Genomic DNA, 19,248 nt, shown 5'->3' on the forward strand with positions numbered 1-19,248 from the left:
GAAGATGGTGACCATGGCTCGGACGAGAATGAAGATGGTGACCATGGCTCGGACGAGAATAGCTTCCAACGTTTCCTAAATACCTGAAATACTCCAAAATGCACAATGTATGCAAGGATGATGCAAGAGCTACCTAGACGTGCAAAGTGTATAGAAAAAACTAGAAAACGATGCGAACCAATGAGTTATCCTAGCTAAATGCATGATAAAAATAGGCTAAGGAGAGACAAAATATAGACATATCAATATCAATCAATCAAAACTCTGTGTGATTTGTTTCTTAAAGCCAAAGCAACTTTTTATTATTTCTTGCAGTGGATACATGGCTCCAGAATACGCAATGAGAGGCCATTTGACAGATAAAGCTGACGTCTACAGTTTTGGTGTTGTGGCTTTGGAAATCGTTCACGGAAAGAGCAACACAAGCTCAAGATCCAAAACCGAAATCTTCTACCTTCTTGACTGGGTATATCATCATTTCACCTCCAAAACCCTAAATAATAAACCTTAAACCAAACTCATAGATCTGAAAACTCATTTGTTTTCCACAGGTACACATTCTAAGGGAGCAAAACAAACTTCTGGAAGTAGTGGATACGAGGCTAGGAACAGAATACAATAGACAAGAAGCAATGACTATGATTCAGATCGGGATCCTCTGCACCAGTCCAGCTCCAGCAGATAGACCGTCAATGTCGACGGTGGTGAGTTTGCTCGAAGGTCATTCGACAGTGAATGTTGAGAAGCTTATAGAAGCTTCGTTTAGTAAAGGAAGCAAAATGGACGAAGAGGGCGTGAGAGCAATAAATACTCATTACGCTATGATAGGTGAAGAGGAGATAACGACTACGACTACGACGACTGATTGGACTAGATCAAACACCAGCACCAACACCAACACAGGGGATCTTTACCCTGTTCAGCTCGATTCTTCTTATTGGAACCCCAGATCTTAATCATGGATTATGATTATTTTATCTTACTAGAATTCAAACTATGGATGTTCAAAACAATTTAGATGAGATAATGCTGAGTCAGGACAAAAATATGGTTGTTCTGTTTAAAATACATGTTTTTATTTGTTTGACGTATGGTTCTGATTATGGACTTCGAAATATTCTTGCATCGACTTCCATTTTTGATTATAGCTTGAGAATTAACTTTTTTTTTTTAAGAAATCAAGAAACTTGCGTAGGAAGGAACAAATTTAATATAGGAAATTTTCTTCTTTCTTTCCTCAATGGGGCGATACACCAAACCCTAGTTCCTAACCTTCTCTCTATTTATACATGTACAATATGTGTTTATTATATGCTCAGAAGAAATAAACACGAAACTTCAAAAAAGATGGATCCACAAGAGAAGAAAAAAAAGCTTGACACATCAGAAATCGCAAGTCCCTCTCTCTCAAAGACGCAGCATCTAAAGGTGAAGAAAAAGAAGACGAAGAAGCAAAAAAATCAGAAAATCACAATTCCCTCTCTGTCAAAGAATCAAGATTTGGTAATCGCAAGTCCTTCTCTATCAAATAATCAAGATTTGGAAATCACAAGTCCTTCTCTATCAAAGATTGATGTGGGAGAAGCGATGAAGAAGCAAAACGATGTCGCTATATTCCTTGCCGAGAAAGTAATCTCTGCCGTAGCCAAAAACTCTAATTTCGTCTTCTCTCCTGCATCAATCAACGCCGTACTCACCATGGTTGCTGCTAGCTGCGGTGAAGAACTGAGATCCTTCATCCTCTCCTTCCTTAGGTCTTCCTCAACGGATGAACTTAACGCAGTTTTCCACGAAATTGCTTCCGTTGTCCTCGCTGACGGAAGCAAACAAGGCGGCCCTAAGATCGCTGCGGTTAATGGAGTTTGGATTGATCAATCTCTACCTGTTAGTCCTTTGTTGAAAGATCTCTTTGAGAATTTCTTCAAGGCTGATTTCGCTCAAGTTGATTTCCGATCCAAGGTTAGTTTCCAAATTTTAGGTTAAGAGATGTATAAAACATATCAAATTTAAATGTTTTTTTTTGTTTTACTTATAATCCATATATGTGATATGATCTTTGGCTCCCCCTTCGGTCGTGGTTTTGTAACTATGTGTTTTTTTTTTTTTTTGTTGAAGGCTGAAGAAGTGCGTATGGAGGTGAATTCTTGGGCATCAAGTCACACCTATGATCTCATCAAAGACCTTCTTCCTCATGGATCAGTAACAAAGCTAACCGACTGTGTTTATGGTAACGCATTGTACTTTAAAGGAGCCTGGACAGATAAATTCGAAAAGTCAATGACGAAACGCAAACCTTTTTACCTTCTCAATGGAACATCAGTGTCTGTGCCATTCATGAGAAGCTCTAGTAAACAATACATTGAGGCTTATGATGGTTTCAAGGTCCTCAGCCTTCCTTATCGAGTAGGCTCTGGTGACGGTACCAACCGCTACTTCTCAATGTATTTCTATCTCCCGGACGAGAAGAAAGGTGGATTGGATAATCTTTTGGAGAAAATGACATCTACTCATGGATTCTTGGATAGTCACATTCCCGAAAGACAAGTTAAAGTTGGTAAATTCAGAATCCCAAAGTTTAAGATCGAGTTCGGGTTTGAAGCTTCAAGTGTTTTCAATGACTTTGAGCTTGATGTGTCATTGTACCAAAAATCATTGATTGAAATCGATGAAGAAGGCACTGAAGCTACTACTTTTACTCGTGGTGGACTCCGTGGCTGCTGTATCCTGAAGAAGACGTTGGATTTTGTAGCCGATCATCCATTTTTTTTCTTGATTAGAGAAGACCAAACCGGAACTGTTTTGTTCGCTGGTCAAATCTTCGATCCTTCCAAGTCTTCTTCTGCTTAGGACCAGGCTTTACCGGATCAGATTCTCGTATTCTAAGATTTGGTTCTTTCTCTAGTTTTTGGTTTTTTTTTTTTTCCTTTTCTATCAAGTTATGATTTGCTGAACTATATTTGATCAGTTTACAACCGAGATTTGACTTTTGTCTGGTGGGTTTGGGGTTTCATCAGTTTGATTGGTCTCATAGAATACTTGGCAAAAAAGGTATTCTTTTTAGCCATAGTCCATTAGAACTTGCTACGGTTTTTGATGCCTTATAGCTTCAAATCCAAAATGCTTGAAGCTCAAACCATCAAAATTTTAGTGCAAAATCGAAAGAAATATAACATTTAACGACGAAGAGACAACAAAAAGAGTCTATCAACCCCTACATACAAATATACACACTCATATAGAAGAGATAGCTTTTGTTTATTCCGCAATCTTAAGACCGAGATGAAATCACTCCTTCATCTCAATGCTCTTGACATCCTTTTTCTTGACACTGTTTTTGGTTTTCCGATCTCATTTACTCACCGGAGAAGATTCACAAATGTCATAAGCGAATCGACATCTCTATGCTCAGATGGGTACTTAATTGCCCGTGGAGCGCTTTTTGGAAAGATAAGTATCGTTGGGAAGCTCCCTAACTGAAGCTCTTGCTTAGCAAACTCCTTCTGGTCACCATCTGCTCTGAACTTGGCCACTTTAACTCCTTTACCCGCAAGTTTCTCAGCTAATTCGATGTAAGATGCCTCCATCGCCTGGCAAAAAGGGCACCAAGGAGCGTAAAGTACAACCAACCATGCCTCTTTACGGTTCTCTAGCTTCATAAGATTCTCAATCCCTCCTTTGCTCAATGTAACCACATTGTTGCTTTCAAATATCTCTTGCACAGCCGCAGGCTTTGAATCCTCCGAAGCACCATCTTCCTCCTTGATGTTCCCTTTGTGCAGACCACATTCTTTAGCTTTAGCATCTTCCCACCACCACCTTCCTTCTCTCTCATGCTGACCAGGAAGCACAGGCCTAGTGCACGGCTCACACCCGATAGAGACATATCCTTGAGCATGCAAGGCGTTCACAGGGACATCCATCGTTCTCAAAAAGTTCCACACATCAGCTCCTTCAACATTAGCCAAAGGATTCCACTTCACAAGACTTCCAACACCACCGTCTAGTCCTTCAAACACCGGATCAACCTGAACAATTGGGATCTCAGATCTCGTCCCTGGAGATTGATCTTTCCTCTGTCCTGTAATCCAAGCTTTAAGACCCTTGAGAGCACGACGCAAAGGTCTTACTTTCCTCACACGGCAACACTCCTGATGACCATCCTCGTAGAAAGAGAACAAACCTTTGTTCCTTACTAAAGCTTGAACCTCAACTGCATCAGGAAACATGTACTCAATTCGAATCCCGTATTGCTTCTCCACTGCGTCGAAGAGTCTGTAAGTTTCCGGGTTCAACCTCCCTGTGTCTAAACTAAAAACCCTAAAAGGCTTTCCAGTTAAACGAGCGTATTCGATCAACGCAACATCTTCAGCACCACTGCAGAACAAAAAAATCAAAACCAAATTCACAAGTCAATCAAAGTTTTCTCTTTTAAAACTCTAAATCAAATCTATAGCTCTTAACAATATATAATCAAACCTTACCTGAAAGCAATAGCGATGTCATCTCCAAACTTCTCAAGAGCTTTATCCATGATTTCAAGAGGAGAAGCATCTACAAGTTTCTTAGCGAGTTGCTCAAAATCTTCAACTTCTCCATCTTTCTCTTCAACTTCTGTAACCACAATTCATCAAAGTCCGAATCAGCAATCAAAAAAGCCAAATCAAAACAAAAAAAAATGAAATCTGAGAAATAGTCAGAAGCAGAGCACGAACCAGGAGCAGTTAGAGTTGAAGCACGAGGAACCCAAGATTCACTGCATGAATGTGACTCAGCGGTTATAGATTTCACAGAGTAACGTCTCTGAGACAAATGGGTTCGATCAGATAACCTAATCGAACAGATTTGAACAGCTGCAAAAACAAAAAGACACCAGCTTTTTTTCAATTTCCTGACTTGAATCAACACAATTCAACAAATGGGTACAACAATAAACAATCAAAGAATCGATTCTGGAAACTTTCACGAGAAAGTAAAAGATAAAGTTCGTACCTTTAGATTCAGAAGAAGCTCCAGAACGAGAGAAACTCGATCCAGAGATCGCAGTTGAAGATGAAGTAACAGCTAAAGCCATTTCTCTAAACTCAAAACTCTTCGAATCAAAAAATGTTTTGAAGAAAGAAACAACGATCTTTAACAGTTTGGTTTTTTTTAAGCTTCTTCGTCTTCTATGGCTGAGGGCTAGAGTGTAGATTAGGTTGAAGCTGTTAAATAATGGCCGATCGAAGCAGAGAACATTTAGGCTCTAAAGGTATCTAGACGTTTATACGGATGGATTCGTTTTTGATGACGTGGCGAGTTTTGGTTGGTGGAAATTAAATTGTGTGAAATTAAAAACTCAGCGCTTACGGTTTCATCGCGTGGTGAGCACTGGTGCATGAGATGTGGCGACTAGGAGAGGAGGACACAAGGCTGAAAATAATTTTTTTTTAAAAAACCTTTGCAAATTTTGAATTTTTCACCTCAGAATTTAAACAATACTAATTTTTTAATTTCTTTTATATTTATGTAATTTCATAATTTAATTTCTTTAATTTGTTGTATCGTCAATAATTTTATGTACTCAACAAAAAGGAGTGGTTCGGAGACATTTTTTAAGCAATGGTCCCTCTCGTCCCGTCCCACCTGCGTATAATATTGAGTCATTTGTGTGGACAGTGCGCAACAAAGTAATTGAGATTAGTTATTTGATTTTAGTTGTGTTTTAGTTAAAAAGTAAGAATCTTAATAAACCACTAGAAGTAGTTTGTTCAAAAAAAAAAAAATTAATAATAAACCACTAGAAGTTAATGCTTGATTGTGACTTGTGCTAGATATCTAATCCTGATATCTATCTATTATGGTCTGTATGGTATGGCATGCAATACATGTTATGTGATATGTATATGGCACATTAAAAGAAAGATTCCAAAATTTCCAACTACCCCAAAATATAGAAGAAGAAAGATTCAAAAATATAACTTGTGTTCTAATTTGCATCTCAAGTGTTTTCATATGTGTTTTTGGGTTCCTAGCACATCAAGCAATGATGACTTCATGACGAAAGCCGTGGCCAAGAATAGATATGCAATCGTAGTGTATTGTGAGGTAGATAGCATTATGTTGCAAAACAAACACTTAATGTAAGTTACTTTAACGATTTGCGAGTAATTCAAATCATTAACAAGCAAATTAATTTAGAACCGTTACTTTTCAACGAGAGATAGAAAAAAACAAAACATATGATCGAACTTTGGAACAATGGTTTTGTTTTACATCACAATTAAAAAAAAAAGTTAGATTAAACTCAAGTTTAGACTTGCAAAATGTAAAATGAAAATGGTTTTGGATTTTAATTAGATCACTTACTTAAACCCCTTAAAACATGATGCATGAAGAACTAGTGGTGCAACTGCTTTCAATTTTGTAATGTAGTCCACATGTGCACGCTCAATTTGAATTCCATGACATAATTATTCACAATTGTCACAAAAGGTTGATTCTGATATCTGGCTACTGTTTAATAAAAGATTCGTGTGGGGGAAATGCTTTTCTTTCGAATATAATAATTGTGGCCACATACTACTTCACATAGTATTCACTTGCCGACCTTTGGTGTCCAACAAAGGGTACTTAACATTCAATTTTCTTTAAAACACACACATTAACAACTCTTTTCTTGTCATATGCGTAAATTTATAATAATAAAACAGTAAAGTGAACGTAAATTAATTAACATAACGACAAAACATATACTTGTATTTAACGAAAATTTATATTTAACAAATCATATACTTGTAATAAATATATAATCAATTGGTATTCTTTTGTTTAGCGTTTTGGCTTTTGTATCGATTATCAACTTGTTGAAATAAATTTTTATAAATTTTATCTGTTGTTTAAAAGAAATATATCAAAAAGAAAAATTTCTTTTAAACGAGAACTTGATTCTTGTTTTTGGCTCATCTTTGTTATCTCGATTTGGAACAAATTGAATAAAATTGGTTTCACGTCAATTTGGTACGGTTTGATTGAATGATCAATTTCTCCCCTCCTCTTGAGTTTCGACCTCTCGTCAACTATAAGTCTATAATTAATTATCTCATCAGAATTTTTTTTAATAAAAAATCTAAAGAGAATTGTATACGATAGATGAACTATAATTAATCAAGTTATTTTACATGAATATTCATATTGGATTTGAAGTTTGGTTTAAGAATTCAATAGATTTGTCGGACGTAGGGTTCTTTGTATATATTAAATTCTTTGTTCGTTCTTTCTATTAAGAAGTGTTGTGTTAAAATGTTAGGACCACGGTCCACATTATGTATAAGAATAATATATGTGGTTTGAGCTGGATCCCTTAGTAATATGAAGAGCATATTCTCAAGTTGCAGATTTAATTAGGAACATCACATCATTTTGATAGCAGGTTTTGTATTACCCAACTAAGAATATTTTAATATATATATATATATATATATATATATATATATATGTGGTTTGTAAAATAGCATGTTATAGAATAAAATAATATAGTATTATTAAAAATATGTGCAAAAAAAAAAAGAATTCTCTCTTATAAAACACACACACGCAAGCATTTTATATTTTTTCGTAGAATTTAAAACAAAAACTGTCTCATGCACATCACATGCTTAATGTTGGAAAAAGAAGAGACCAAAAAAAAAAAAAATAACAAAAACGCCTGAATTGTGTGACATAAATCAAATCGGACGTTTTCATCATAGACATCTTAACAACTTAAACCTTTAGTAAATTTAAACATCTTAAACCTTATTAAGTTTCTCATTTCAGAATCTAATGACTTTTACGTATAACTAATTTTCTGTTATTAGTCTCTCTCTTATCAATTATTTCGATTTGATATACATCAATTATTGTTATACAGTATGTACTTGATCACAATAGCCCCATATCTCTGACGTACCCACATGCTACAACATAACTCTCCATCGTTTATCACTGCCTCTATAATGATGCCTTCCTCTGTTTTTGCCAAACACTATAATTTTGATATCTTTCATCTCTAATCTCTCTCACAATGGCTGTATCATTTCAAATCAAGAACCCTCTAAGACCAATCACCAACATTTCAAGAAGCTACGGTCCGTCCCGTGTAATCACAACATGTTCTGTTACTACCACTAATCCTCAGCCTAATCTTGAGAGGCTTGTGGTTAAACAACGCCTTGTGAATCCTCCTCTGTCCAAGGACAACGACCAAACTCTCCAATCGACATGGAACCACCGGTTATGGGTTGCAGCGGGCTGCACAACTGTGTTTGCCTCTTTTGCCAAATCTATCATTGGAGGGTTTGGTCCTAATATCTGGCTTGAACCAGCTTTAGCTAGTTATGCAGGGTACGTCTTAGCTGATCTAGGATCCGGTGTTTACCACTGGGTCATTGATAACTACGGTGATGAGTCAACACCTATAGTAGGAACACAACTCGAAGCAGCTCAAGGTCACCACAAGTGGCCTTGGACAATCACCAGACGACAATTTGCCAATAATTCACACGCTATAGCTCGAGCCATAACGTTCACAGTTCTCCCATTAAACCTTGCATTTAACAACCCTGTGTTTCATAGCTTTTTGAGTACATTTGCATTTTGCATACTCTTTAGCCAACAATTCCATGCTTGGGCTCATGGAACCAAGAGCAAGCTTCCACCTCTCGTGGTGGCGTTACAGGACATGGGGCTGCTTGTTTCACGGAAAGATCACGTGGGACATCACCGAGCACCATATAACAGCAACTACTGCGTAGTGAGTGGGGCATGGAACAAGGTTTTGGATGAAAATAAGTTCTTTGCGGCACTAGAGATGGTTTTGTATCTCCACTTTGGGGTGTCACCAAGGTCATGGAACGAGCCAAACTCTGACTGGACAGAAGAAACCGAGATCTCCTCCAACAACCAAGCATAACTCAGTCCATTACAAAGATTCAAACTGTGTGCTGAAAAGATTAGTATGAGTTTATGGAATAAAGAGCATGTACTAGGTGCATGTTTAAGTATCCGATATTGTAAGCTGATCTTGTGATCTTTTTGTAAGCATGCAAACTTCAATAATCTGAACTCATGTGTTTGATGAATTTGTTACATTCCTGCTTTCTATAATATTACCCCAAGCGCGTTCGATTCCAAGTAATAGAGAAACTACATATAAAAACCATATCCACCAACCATACACAATATGAATCATAGCTATCAGAAAAAGAAAAAAAAAAAAGAGGAGTATATGTCAGAGATTTGCTGAAAACATACCATGTTCATATTAGAAGTCACGGCCAGTTTCCCCCATCTTCTTAAAGTCGAGAAGATGGTCTGACTGGAATTGGAGAAGACGTGATGCATGTTAGTGATGTGTGATTTAAAACAAGTGGATCATCTCACTTGTTTTCTCTTTTTCAAAAATTTACTTTGAATCCTTCTATCCAAAAGGAAAAAAAATAACAAATTTTTGTCTCTGCTTATCCCATTGCTGACAGCTCCTATCCACTAGATTGTGAATTTGACGTTTTTTTGGTTTTAGAATAGTCCATTTGTGTCAAACTCAAACGTGGAGAAAAACATGGTAGGACCAGTGACCACAATCGGTGTCCAACATTATGGCGATGAATGATGAGATCTAATTGAGAGCGTACGGTTGAAGTACGCTCTCAATTTAACCGCTTTTTGATTACCGTTCTCAATTCGATAAAATGTTACTATAAGTCTGATCAATTAAAGATCCCTCAATTAACATTGAATCCAATTGGTAAAAAGAGTATTTTGTTCCGTTTTGAAGTTTGAAATTATCTTACTACTTTGACTTATCGTTTTGAATTTGATGATTGGTCACTGTAAAAAACTGTAGACCTTTTTTACCACAACGTAATGGGCTAGGAGGCTACCAATCAAAGCCATTACAAAATATACACCAAATTTTTTTACAAATGACCCAATAATCGTTCTTTGTACAAAGACTACAAAGGCCGAAACATATTCATATTTTGGAAAATCTACACAAGTATCCTGCATCCAGGACTGTACAAGACTATACATAAAACAGAGTATATCACCATGAACATGATGAAACCAATACAATAGCTTATAGAGCCTTCTTCTTTGTGTGCTTAACAGAGAAGAAGGCATAGACAGGAATGTTGACAAGTCCAAGAAAGACCAAAAGCCAAAAGAAGTAGTCAAGATGTCCTTTATCAAGGTCATCTGGAATCCAACCATCATTACCTCCAATTGTCGTAAAGTACGCGACAATAGTAATGATCACCGAACTCAGGTAGCTTCCGACTGCTGTATTGAGAAGGGCCAAAGCGCTACACACGCTTCTCATTGCATCAGGAGACTGCTCATAGAAAAACTCAACTCGACCGATGAAGAAGAAGACCTCTGCAACTCCCATTAGTATGTACTGAGGTACCTGCCAAAATATACTCATTGAAAGACTCTCTTGCGCGAGCTGCAACCGTACTGTCTCAACAACTGCTGCAGCTGCAATGCTTAGTACACAGAGAAACAAACCAACGCCCATCCTCTGTAGATCAGTTAACCCTTTTGGTGTGCCTGTGAACCGTCTCACAAACGGTACAAAGAAACGGTCATAGATTGGGATGGAAATGAGCACTATAAGTGTGTCGAAGACCCCGAATGAAGCGGGAGGGATCTCGAAAGAGTGGACTATACGGTTCATGGACCGTCCTTGTTGCACAAACAGAGTTGAGATCTGTATATACAGGACAGAGTAGACGATCCCCGAGGCCCATATTGGAAACATACGCATCAGTATCTTAACTTCTTCGACTTGAGTTACAGTACATAGCTTCCACGGGTTGGAAAAACACCAGAGTTCGATTCTTCTTCTGAGATAATAGCAGCTTTGTCAAGACACCTGCAGAGATAAAGAAAACAAAGTTTATGATCCAATGAACATTTTTCCAAAATGATCGAAAGTGAAAAGGGAACAGATATTTTCTTGTAACCGTCAGTGTGCTGAATCTTCCTGCTTCCAGCAATTATGGAGTTCTTCTCTTGTGTTTCATAAAGAAACGAGGTATCTTCAGGGAGATTGAGACTCAGTTTACGGTAAGCAGCTACAAGAACTTGACAAACTCTAGTAATCGGGCTACCTCCTGGTTTCTGGAACCTATAAAGCGGAGTTCCAATAAAGAAACTTGCAATAGAAGCTCCCATAAACACGGTGGGGATCAAGAAACCGAGCCCCCACCCGGAGTTCTCTTGAACCCAAACGAGCAAAGTCGATGAGATGAATGAACCAATGTTGATAGAGAAGTAGAACCAGTTAAAGAAAGAAGCTTTTCTAATTCTTTCCCTTGGATCAGTATCATCGAACTGATCAGCACCAAAAGATGATACACATGGTTTGATACCTCCAGTACCAAGTGCAATAAGGTAAAGCCCTAAAAAGAAAACTGCATACTGAGCCATTGTTGCTGGTGGGCATATACCAGCAACAACGCCAACACATCCTGGCTTTAAACCAGGAACTGAAGCTGAGAGGGTCAACGAAACCATTCCCTAAATAATAACAAAAACCACAGATTAAAGCCTAAGTCACCTAAACAAATGCAACTATCCAAAAGTGATTGATTTTAAGGCTTGTTACTACTTACAATGAAATAAATAGCAGAGAAAGAAGCAATAGTCCAGTATCTTCCCCAGTAAGAATCAGCTATAACAGCTCCAATGAGAGGTGTGAAGTAGCAAGTTCCTTGCCAAATCATGACATGCCTAGCTGCAGAGACATTAGACTCGTGTAATTCACTTGTGTAGTAAGTGATTAGATTCTTGGCAATTCCATAGTAAGCTAATCTCTCACAGCATTCGTTTCCTACATTGAGACAAGATTTGTTGGATCATTAACTGATCTATAAACACAATTAAAGAAGTGATCTTTTTGTGTTGTGTACCAAGAATAAAGGGACAAGCTTTCCAGTTTCCTGTTTTCTTCTTCGATGGTGGGTTTCCATAAATGTCTACTGAACCATCTTCAGCTGATTTAGACAATCCGGCTAAGACACTGTTCACTTCCTTCTGTGAAATATATAATTCAGACATAGTTTTCAGAATCAGAGACTACAAAAGATTGGGTTTTTTTTTTTTTGGTGTCGGTGTGTGGTTGGTTCTAGAGCAGATCAAGAGGACAACAAATCTTGAACACTGAAGTATAGTTATAACTAAAAAGATTCAATTTTTTTTGGGTCAAAGAATTACTAAAGAGATTCATGGCAAATTTCAAGAAAGCAATAACGAAACCTGTATAAGAGATTCTTCGATATCGAGGATTCTCCTTTCGTCTTCTTCAATCGAATTCATCTTTTTTGAGTGAGTACGACAAAGCTTTATCTTTTTTCTTTTTATAATAAGAAGCCATTAGAGGAAATGTGGAACACTAATTTATAGCTTTGATGGATACGGTCTTTGCCGTCTTGGTAATGGGTCCTATTGGTGACGCATTACATACATGTATTTTAGCACTAAGTTATTTTAATTTTTTTTTACTAATTTGATGTTTATTTTCTTAATAATTTAGGAACTTTAATTGACCAAGAATTCTTTTTAGCAAGATTGAAAGTGGATGGATATGGTTGAATATATTTATTAAATTAAAATTAATAATGAATTTTAAATCTTTGAAATTGGATACAATTTTGTTTTATGAATTTTTTTTGTTTTAATGAGTTTTATATTATTTCGGGTGAATTTAATGAAGTTGTTATAATTTAGCGTAATTTTTTTTCAGATCTCATTTAAAACAAAACGATAAAGTTTAAAGTATATATTTTTTAAAGTAAATCTACAATCTTAAAGCAACAAAAATAAAAAAAAAACTAATTTTTAAATTGTTTTCAATAACATAGAATTTAACTCAAATTTTAAATTATTAGTTCAAGAATTTTATTATTTTATATATATATAATTGAATAACAGAAAATTTATTATTTTAACACAAATTATATTTTAATGTTTGACTGAATACTCTCTTACATATCCAGATGAGATTTTAGATCCAAAATTTTAATTTTGATTTAGTTTTAAATTATATTATTTTATGATAAAAAAGTCGGGATTTGTAAAGTCCAAATCATGTAGTTGTTACTTCGAAGGTAATCTTTATTTGTAAGACACTCCAAGTGTTTAATACTTAAGGAGACGAGAAAGTTTCAAAGTTCTTGCAAATAACAACTTCTTTAATATTATTTTGTCTATATCTGTTTCTAAGTTTTACTCACGCCATCTGTCCTAGTTGCGTCTGCATCGAAATTGTCTCTTTTTTTGTTGTTTCTGTAGTTTTAAAGACTTATGAGTTTTTGACCCCAAAAAATAAAAAAAAACTTATGAGTTATATCCAACAAATTACCAAAGAAAAATATTTGAAAAAAGTATAGACAAAATTCGATCCAGATTTTTATGTTCAAAATTTATAGTATTCTGATTCGAATCTAGTTTTTTAAGGGACTTGATATTTTGATCCAGGTTTTCTAAATATCTTCTTTTTTCTGAATGGATTCCAAATTTCAGATTAAAATTTTTACACCATCAAATAAATTAAAAAACGGTCTCTTGCATTTGCATGTATGTTTCAGCTATGTGACCATTTAAGACACTTTCTTCTTTTAGATTTAAAACTAAAAAATGGAAAAACTGCATACAAATCCAAACAATTTTTGTTTTTTTTTTGTATGCTAAAAATAGGAGAAACACATAGGTGTCTTCTATCCTTATGAAAAAAAAAAATATATATATATATATGTGGCAAAAACTGATTGACAATTTATTGAATTTTCTTCAAACAAAGCCACCACGATCGATATTGTAGGTTTCAATCCGTGGCTATGAAAATAACATAACAATGGCATGCTATGGCATGATATAGTCATGTGGCCACACAGTTTGTCCTTATAGCGATGTATCGGTGTCGCTACGCGTTACCAATTCCTAGCCATTATTATAAATCTTGATTGGTAGAGCAAACGTATATATATATTGCAAATCTTCATCTATCCTAGTGGCCTAGCTGGTTAGCTTCTACTGTTATACCCAAGAGCTTGATGAAGCAATCTTTATATTATTTGGATTTCGTTTTCACAGGGCGAGAGGAGTGATTGAGTGAATCAAGCTGCGTACATATATATATTCTTGTAAAAAAAGCTTTCCATCTTCTCTTTGTATGAGTTTGCTGATTGGCTTCGGCCTTTTTGTCCAAGAATTAATAGGTGAAGATTTGCAATCTATACCAATGCATATGGGCTGTATGCATGCCTATACGTGATATTAAATTAAATTAGAATTTTACAGTTAGGTAAATTTTGTAGCTATACTTTGGCATAATTAATCCATATGTTAATCAACACATATTAAAGTATTAAACGACAAAAAAAAACGTATTAAACGACTTGTGGTCTGTGGAATGTGCATGGCCCATGTGAACATAGGCACATGTATATGACCATCTGCAAAAAAAATAATGGAGGGAAAAGGAGTTATAATTTTCGAGGGGAAAATAGTTGGGAAATAGTTTGCAGAAATGTGATGAACATTTATTTCATCCCCTAATATCTCCATAACATTTGGTTGATGGTCTGACTGACTGGTATACTTAACTAAAAAAAAGATAGAATTTTACCATGTCATTTTACGATAGTGAATACTATATAATGTTCCAAAAAAATGTCTTCTACAAGGAAGAAAATGAATATAGTATGTATTATTATTATTCTTATAAAAAGAAAAAGAAAACATGTAAGGGAAAGATAAGTAAGTACGTATGGACTTTGTGATTAATACTAATAAAAGATACTGTAATTTCTGAAATTAGATACTGTAATAAAAGGTTCGATTTGGCATGTATAACTCCAGCAAAAAAAAAAGACACTGTAATTTCTGAACTTGTTTGAATNTTTAAAAAAAAAAAAAAAAAAAAAAAAAATTCTGAACTTGTCAATCCAAAAGCTTGTAACAATCCATAAAATGCTATGGTCAGACAACGAAAAATATTAAGAAAATAAATTGCCCATTTAACAGTTTTTTTTTTTCCTGCTACATTTATAATTGCCGTAATATCTTCATTTAATGGCTTGACTGACTGATTTATCCGATTTGAGAACATTACGTAATTGAAACCATCAAATATTATAATGAACTGAATCTACCAATACGTCAGGTTAAACACTTTCAAGTAATTTAAATATCTAATTTAAACCAAATCTCTTTCACATTTATATCTTTCATTGTAACAATTAAAAAAAAAAAAAAAACACACACACACGTACGTACTAAAAAATTGTGAAGATGTGTTTAGGTGTGTGGTGACTACATATATAGGGTATGATGTTGGGAACACAAAACTCACCACAAACACACAAAAGTATCTTAGAAACAAATTATTAACCAAAAGATGAATCTCGTCACGAAGCTTCTTGTGATGGTTTTGATCTTTGAAGTTGTTTGTGCCAACGTAGGCGCAAGGCCGCTGGAAGAAGTTTCCAAAGTAGATCTTGATAAAATTACGTTTCCTCCGTTACCATCAGTACCAATTCCACGACTACCGGGGTTACCGACCATACCGCCGATGAAATCACGAGATTCATCACGGGTTCTGCCAAAAATGTCTAATGGTGACACTGGAAGAGTTGAGAATGAGGAAGTTGGAGTATCCAAAGATGCTACAGCAGTTCCGGATGATGCCACTGCCAGAGGCTACGGTTTCGGAAGTAGTAGTAGCGATGCGTCTGGCAGCACCCACCCTTGAGCATGAGATGATGATGTTCGTTGCTCAATACCTATATTAATACTCTACACAAACTCGCAGTCTCTTTTGTGATCATAAATAAAACTAGAGACTGGCACCTTTAATTATCATAAAATGCTACTTTTTATGTGTAATTATCTCTTGCTAAATAAAATAAATCTAATAAATAAACCTTTATTAACCATCTTGAGTTATATACTAATATATGCATATATGTCTGATCATGGTGACCGATCGATAACCAAATATACAAAACCTTGTTTCGATTACAAGGACACAGGGAAACGAATATCACGGTGGATAATTTGCGCGGACGAAAACAAATATTTATTTAAAGGAGTCAAAAATACTGTCTAGGTTAAACAAATATTTACTTAAGGAAGTGAATTGAAGAGATGAAGTGTGTAGTATAGAAGTAAGTTGCCACAAATCCCCGTTGCACTTCGAGTTGTTAGCAATTAATCATGTTGTAATTCTCAAAGCGTATGATAAGGATCGGCATTACTGTTTCCAAATTAAATTTGACGAACATGAATAAAAGTAAAAAGTGAAAAAATAAAAAGACACGTCCGATTTATAGTGGTTTTTTTTCTGATTTAGTTCAACAACAAAACAAGTACAGAGGTAGAAATTTTTGAATGGTAGAGATTTTTTTAAATCTGAAACATTAAAACATAACATAGTGAGGCATTCCCCAATGCCATACAAAGATAAAAGATAATAAGGCACGTCCGGTTTATAGTGGTTTATCCAATGAATTGGTAGTACATTTATATTGATTCAAATGGTTTTGAATTTTTTTTTTTTTTTTCAGACTACCAAAATCTTATAAATCATATGCGCATATCTGCCAAGTAATCTGACAAAGTATCTTAAATCATCTATCAGAAAAATTATACTATGCAGTTTATTCATGTAATGGTAATAATCATCACCCCAAATACAATCTCAAGAGAAAAACGCTGTGGATAAATAAAATATTACACGAGAGTATACTTGAGATGATTGAAAAAGAATAGATCATTCTACATTTTTATGATCTTAGATGTTATAATTATTTATTTAATTCTTTACAGAAAAAGCATGACTCTGCAGATTTTAACAAACAAACAAATAATATCGGATATCACAATCTATCCATAATACTAGTACCTAGCTGGTTAGAAAAAAGTGCGATTGATTTTGGCAAAAGGTGCTAAGATAGTATCACGTTGACATCTTGTTATATGACTATTAGTTGTAATTTCGCTAGCTCAATTAATTATGTAGTTTTCTTGTAAGAAATGCACATGCATCCTAATAAATGCATGCGTATCGAGTGTGTGTATATATATAGGGGCTATGATTTGGGAACAAGAACACAACACAACTCGCCACAAACAACAACACACAATTTCATCAAACAAAAAATACAAAAATGAAAGCCACAAAGCTTTCTGTGCTTCTCGTGATTGGCATTTTGTTTGCCATTGTCACGGCAAGGCAGGTTGAAGAAGTCTCCAAAGAGAACAAATTAGGCACTTCTGCTCCGAAAACTGCTACCAAAGGTATTGGAGCTGAGCTTGCTGTTGATGCCCAAACTGATAGCACCACTTCGGGAAGTAGCTTTTCCAGTGCTACTCAGAGTCCCAAAGGTCCAATCGCCTCTTCAGGCGGATTTGGCTTCACAAGTACCAGGGGAAATGTCTCTGCTCGGGGTCGCAACGCAGACGCTTCTTCTACCAGTGGTTCTAGCGCTCAAGGAAATTCTGCAGCTGCAGCGGATCGCAAAGGTGCTGCTGCTCGTGGAGACGGTTCCTCAGGTTCCGCTTCCACTGCGACGGGCCGCACCACTGACAAGAAGAAGAAGAAGAAGAAGAAGAAGTGCGGCAAAGACAAAAAACGATGTGATTGAGCGTGAGGTGATCTCATCATGCTTATTGCTCAAACCTATCTTATAATATATACTAAAAACTCACAATCTCTTTTGTATTCATAAATAAAACCAGAGATTGTCACCTTAAATTATTATGAGTTTATGATACGCTACTCGTTCTGTGTAATGGCTTTTTTTATATAAATTAAACAAATGCAACAATTACGACCTCATATTAATCTTCTTTGAAATTTTATATATACACATATATAGTGCCGTGCCAGCCCATTTAATTAGAGGCCTAAGACCATATTTTAATTGCGTCCATTTTAATTTATAATTATAAGTGATTAAATTAATTTACAAATCATACTATAAATTAGATATTTGAATCTTGTTAAAAATATTTATCATTGATATAAATTAAGCGTACGTCGATGAGTTTACCTGATAAAGCTCAATCTTCATGTTACATAACATAAAAGACCTTAGTAGTTGATTTTTGATGGCTCAATCAACTACGAGAAAGACCTGATAAAGCTCAACTAAATTAGAACCCGTGCTAGAGCACAGGTTGAATCTTTTTATTTATATCATAATTTAGAATAAAATACGATTCCAAAGATCATGATTAATGCTAGATTAGGACATGAAAAACTTTTAAAATCAATCATGTAAATTATATTTTATTCTAAAATTATGATATAATAAAAAGAATTTCAATCCGTGCTCTAGCACGGCTCTAATCTAGCATTAAGGTTTAATTTTTAATTTCTGAATATGATCCCGAAGATCACGATTAATCTTGTTAAATTAGCGAGATTTGATTATTTTTTTATGATTAAGAGTATATTTTTATCCCTTAATAACTTTTTTATTGATGTGGTTTATCAATAAAATCTGTAGAAAATAAATTGGTGATATTGTGATTCTAGATATTTGAAACTATATACGTGATCTTCCGAAAATAAAGTTTGGAATATCCATGAACTATCAATTTGGAATAACCCATTTAAAATTTTCTGTTACAATTAAGGTTTTATTGGTTACAATTAATATATGGATTAATTTATAATTTATGTATAACCTATTTGTAACCATTTATTAAAATTATAAAATCTACCAAAACAATGTTGTGTACTTCCGTTTTATTATAAAGAGGATCAACTACGATAAAGTAGTTGATTTTGATGGCCGTACATTATTTGACTGATACAAGATACCGTGAAGCCCCATTATCACACAATATACCATCATGTTTATGTTTTACATCGGTACTTTTCTATATATATAAGTTATGGGTGAAAAAATTAGCTAATGGCCTTTTTTTTTTTTCAACTACTTATAAAGTTATAATGCTTTTAAGTATGTATTTCTCTTGCACGATATACAGGCGTGCGGCGTGCCCTAACAAATACATACGTACGTACCTATGGTATTTCGAGACACTAGGTTTCTATCTTGAATCTTTATAACAATATATTTTTGTTTATGATGTGTGGATAAGAATGGCGAATCTAGCCATTTATTTATAACATTATGTTTGTTTATGTTTATGTCAATGTTAGCTTAACCAAACTCGAAGGAATGTTCACAGAAAAAAAAAAAAAAAAAAATA

At 35.0% G+C, this 19,248-nt stretch overlaps 6 protein-coding genes across 6 annotated transcripts; 4 read left to right on the forward strand and 2 right to left on the reverse strand.

Moving 5' to 3' along the window:
• On the forward strand, positions 231-964 carry LOC104714549 (probable leucine-rich repeat receptor-like serine/threonine-protein kinase At3g14840). The gene is made up of 2 exons (XM_010431951.1): positions 231-466; positions 552-964. The coding sequence occupies exons 1-2, from the start codon at positions 323-325 to the stop codon at positions 954-956; spliced, it is 549 nt and encodes a 182-aa protein (XP_010430253.1). The 5' UTR covers positions 231-322; the 3' UTR covers positions 957-964.
• On the forward strand, positions 1,348-2,847 carry LOC104714550 (probable non-inhibitory serpin-Z5). The gene is made up of 3 exons (XM_010431952.1): positions 1,348-1,415; positions 1,554-1,959; positions 2,116-2,847. The coding sequence occupies exons 1-3, from the start codon at positions 1,348-1,350 to the stop codon at positions 2,845-2,847; spliced, it is 1,206 nt and encodes a 401-aa protein (XP_010430254.1).
• Positions 3,119-5,192, reverse strand: LOC104714551 (5'-adenylylsulfate reductase 2, chloroplastic). Its single transcript, XM_010431953.2, has 4 exons — positions 4,990-5,192; positions 4,713-4,850; positions 4,482-4,611; positions 3,119-4,374 (listed from the first exon to the last, which is right to left on the reverse strand). Exons 1-4 carry the CDS (start codon positions 5,069-5,071, stop codon positions 3,357-3,359), a joined length of 1,368 nt encoding a protein of 455 aa, XP_010430255.1. The 5' UTR covers positions 5,072-5,192; the 3' UTR covers positions 3,119-3,356.
• Positions 7,849-9,087, forward strand: LOC104714552 (fatty acid desaturase 4-like 1, chloroplastic). Its single transcript, XM_010431954.2, has one exon. The coding sequence runs from the start codon at positions 8,042-8,044 to the stop codon at positions 8,927-8,929; it is 888 nt and encodes a 295-aa protein (XP_010430256.1). The 5' UTR covers positions 7,849-8,041; the 3' UTR covers positions 8,930-9,087.
• On the reverse strand, positions 9,897-12,391 carry LOC104714553 (protein NRT1/ PTR FAMILY 8.5). The gene is given in 6 exon segments (XM_010431955.2): positions 9,897-10,845; positions 10,848-10,894; positions 10,979-11,541; positions 11,637-11,854; positions 11,934-12,057; positions 12,280-12,391. Coding segments are annotated over 6 exon segments (1,761 nt in total). The 5' UTR covers positions 12,340-12,391; the 3' UTR covers positions 9,897-10,096.
• On the forward strand, positions 17,138-17,869 carry LOC104714554 (UPF0540 protein At1g62060-like). The gene has a single exon (XM_010431957.2). The coding sequence runs from the start codon at positions 17,193-17,195 to the stop codon at positions 17,667-17,669; it is 477 nt and encodes a 158-aa protein (XP_010430259.1). The 5' UTR covers positions 17,138-17,192; the 3' UTR covers positions 17,670-17,869.

Source organism: Camelina sativa, chromosome 9 (assembly GCF_000633955.1).
Source record: "Camelina sativa cultivar DH55 chromosome 9, Cs, whole genome shotgun sequence".
NCBI lineage: Eukaryota > Viridiplantae > Streptophyta > Magnoliopsida > Brassicales > Brassicaceae > Camelina > Camelina sativa.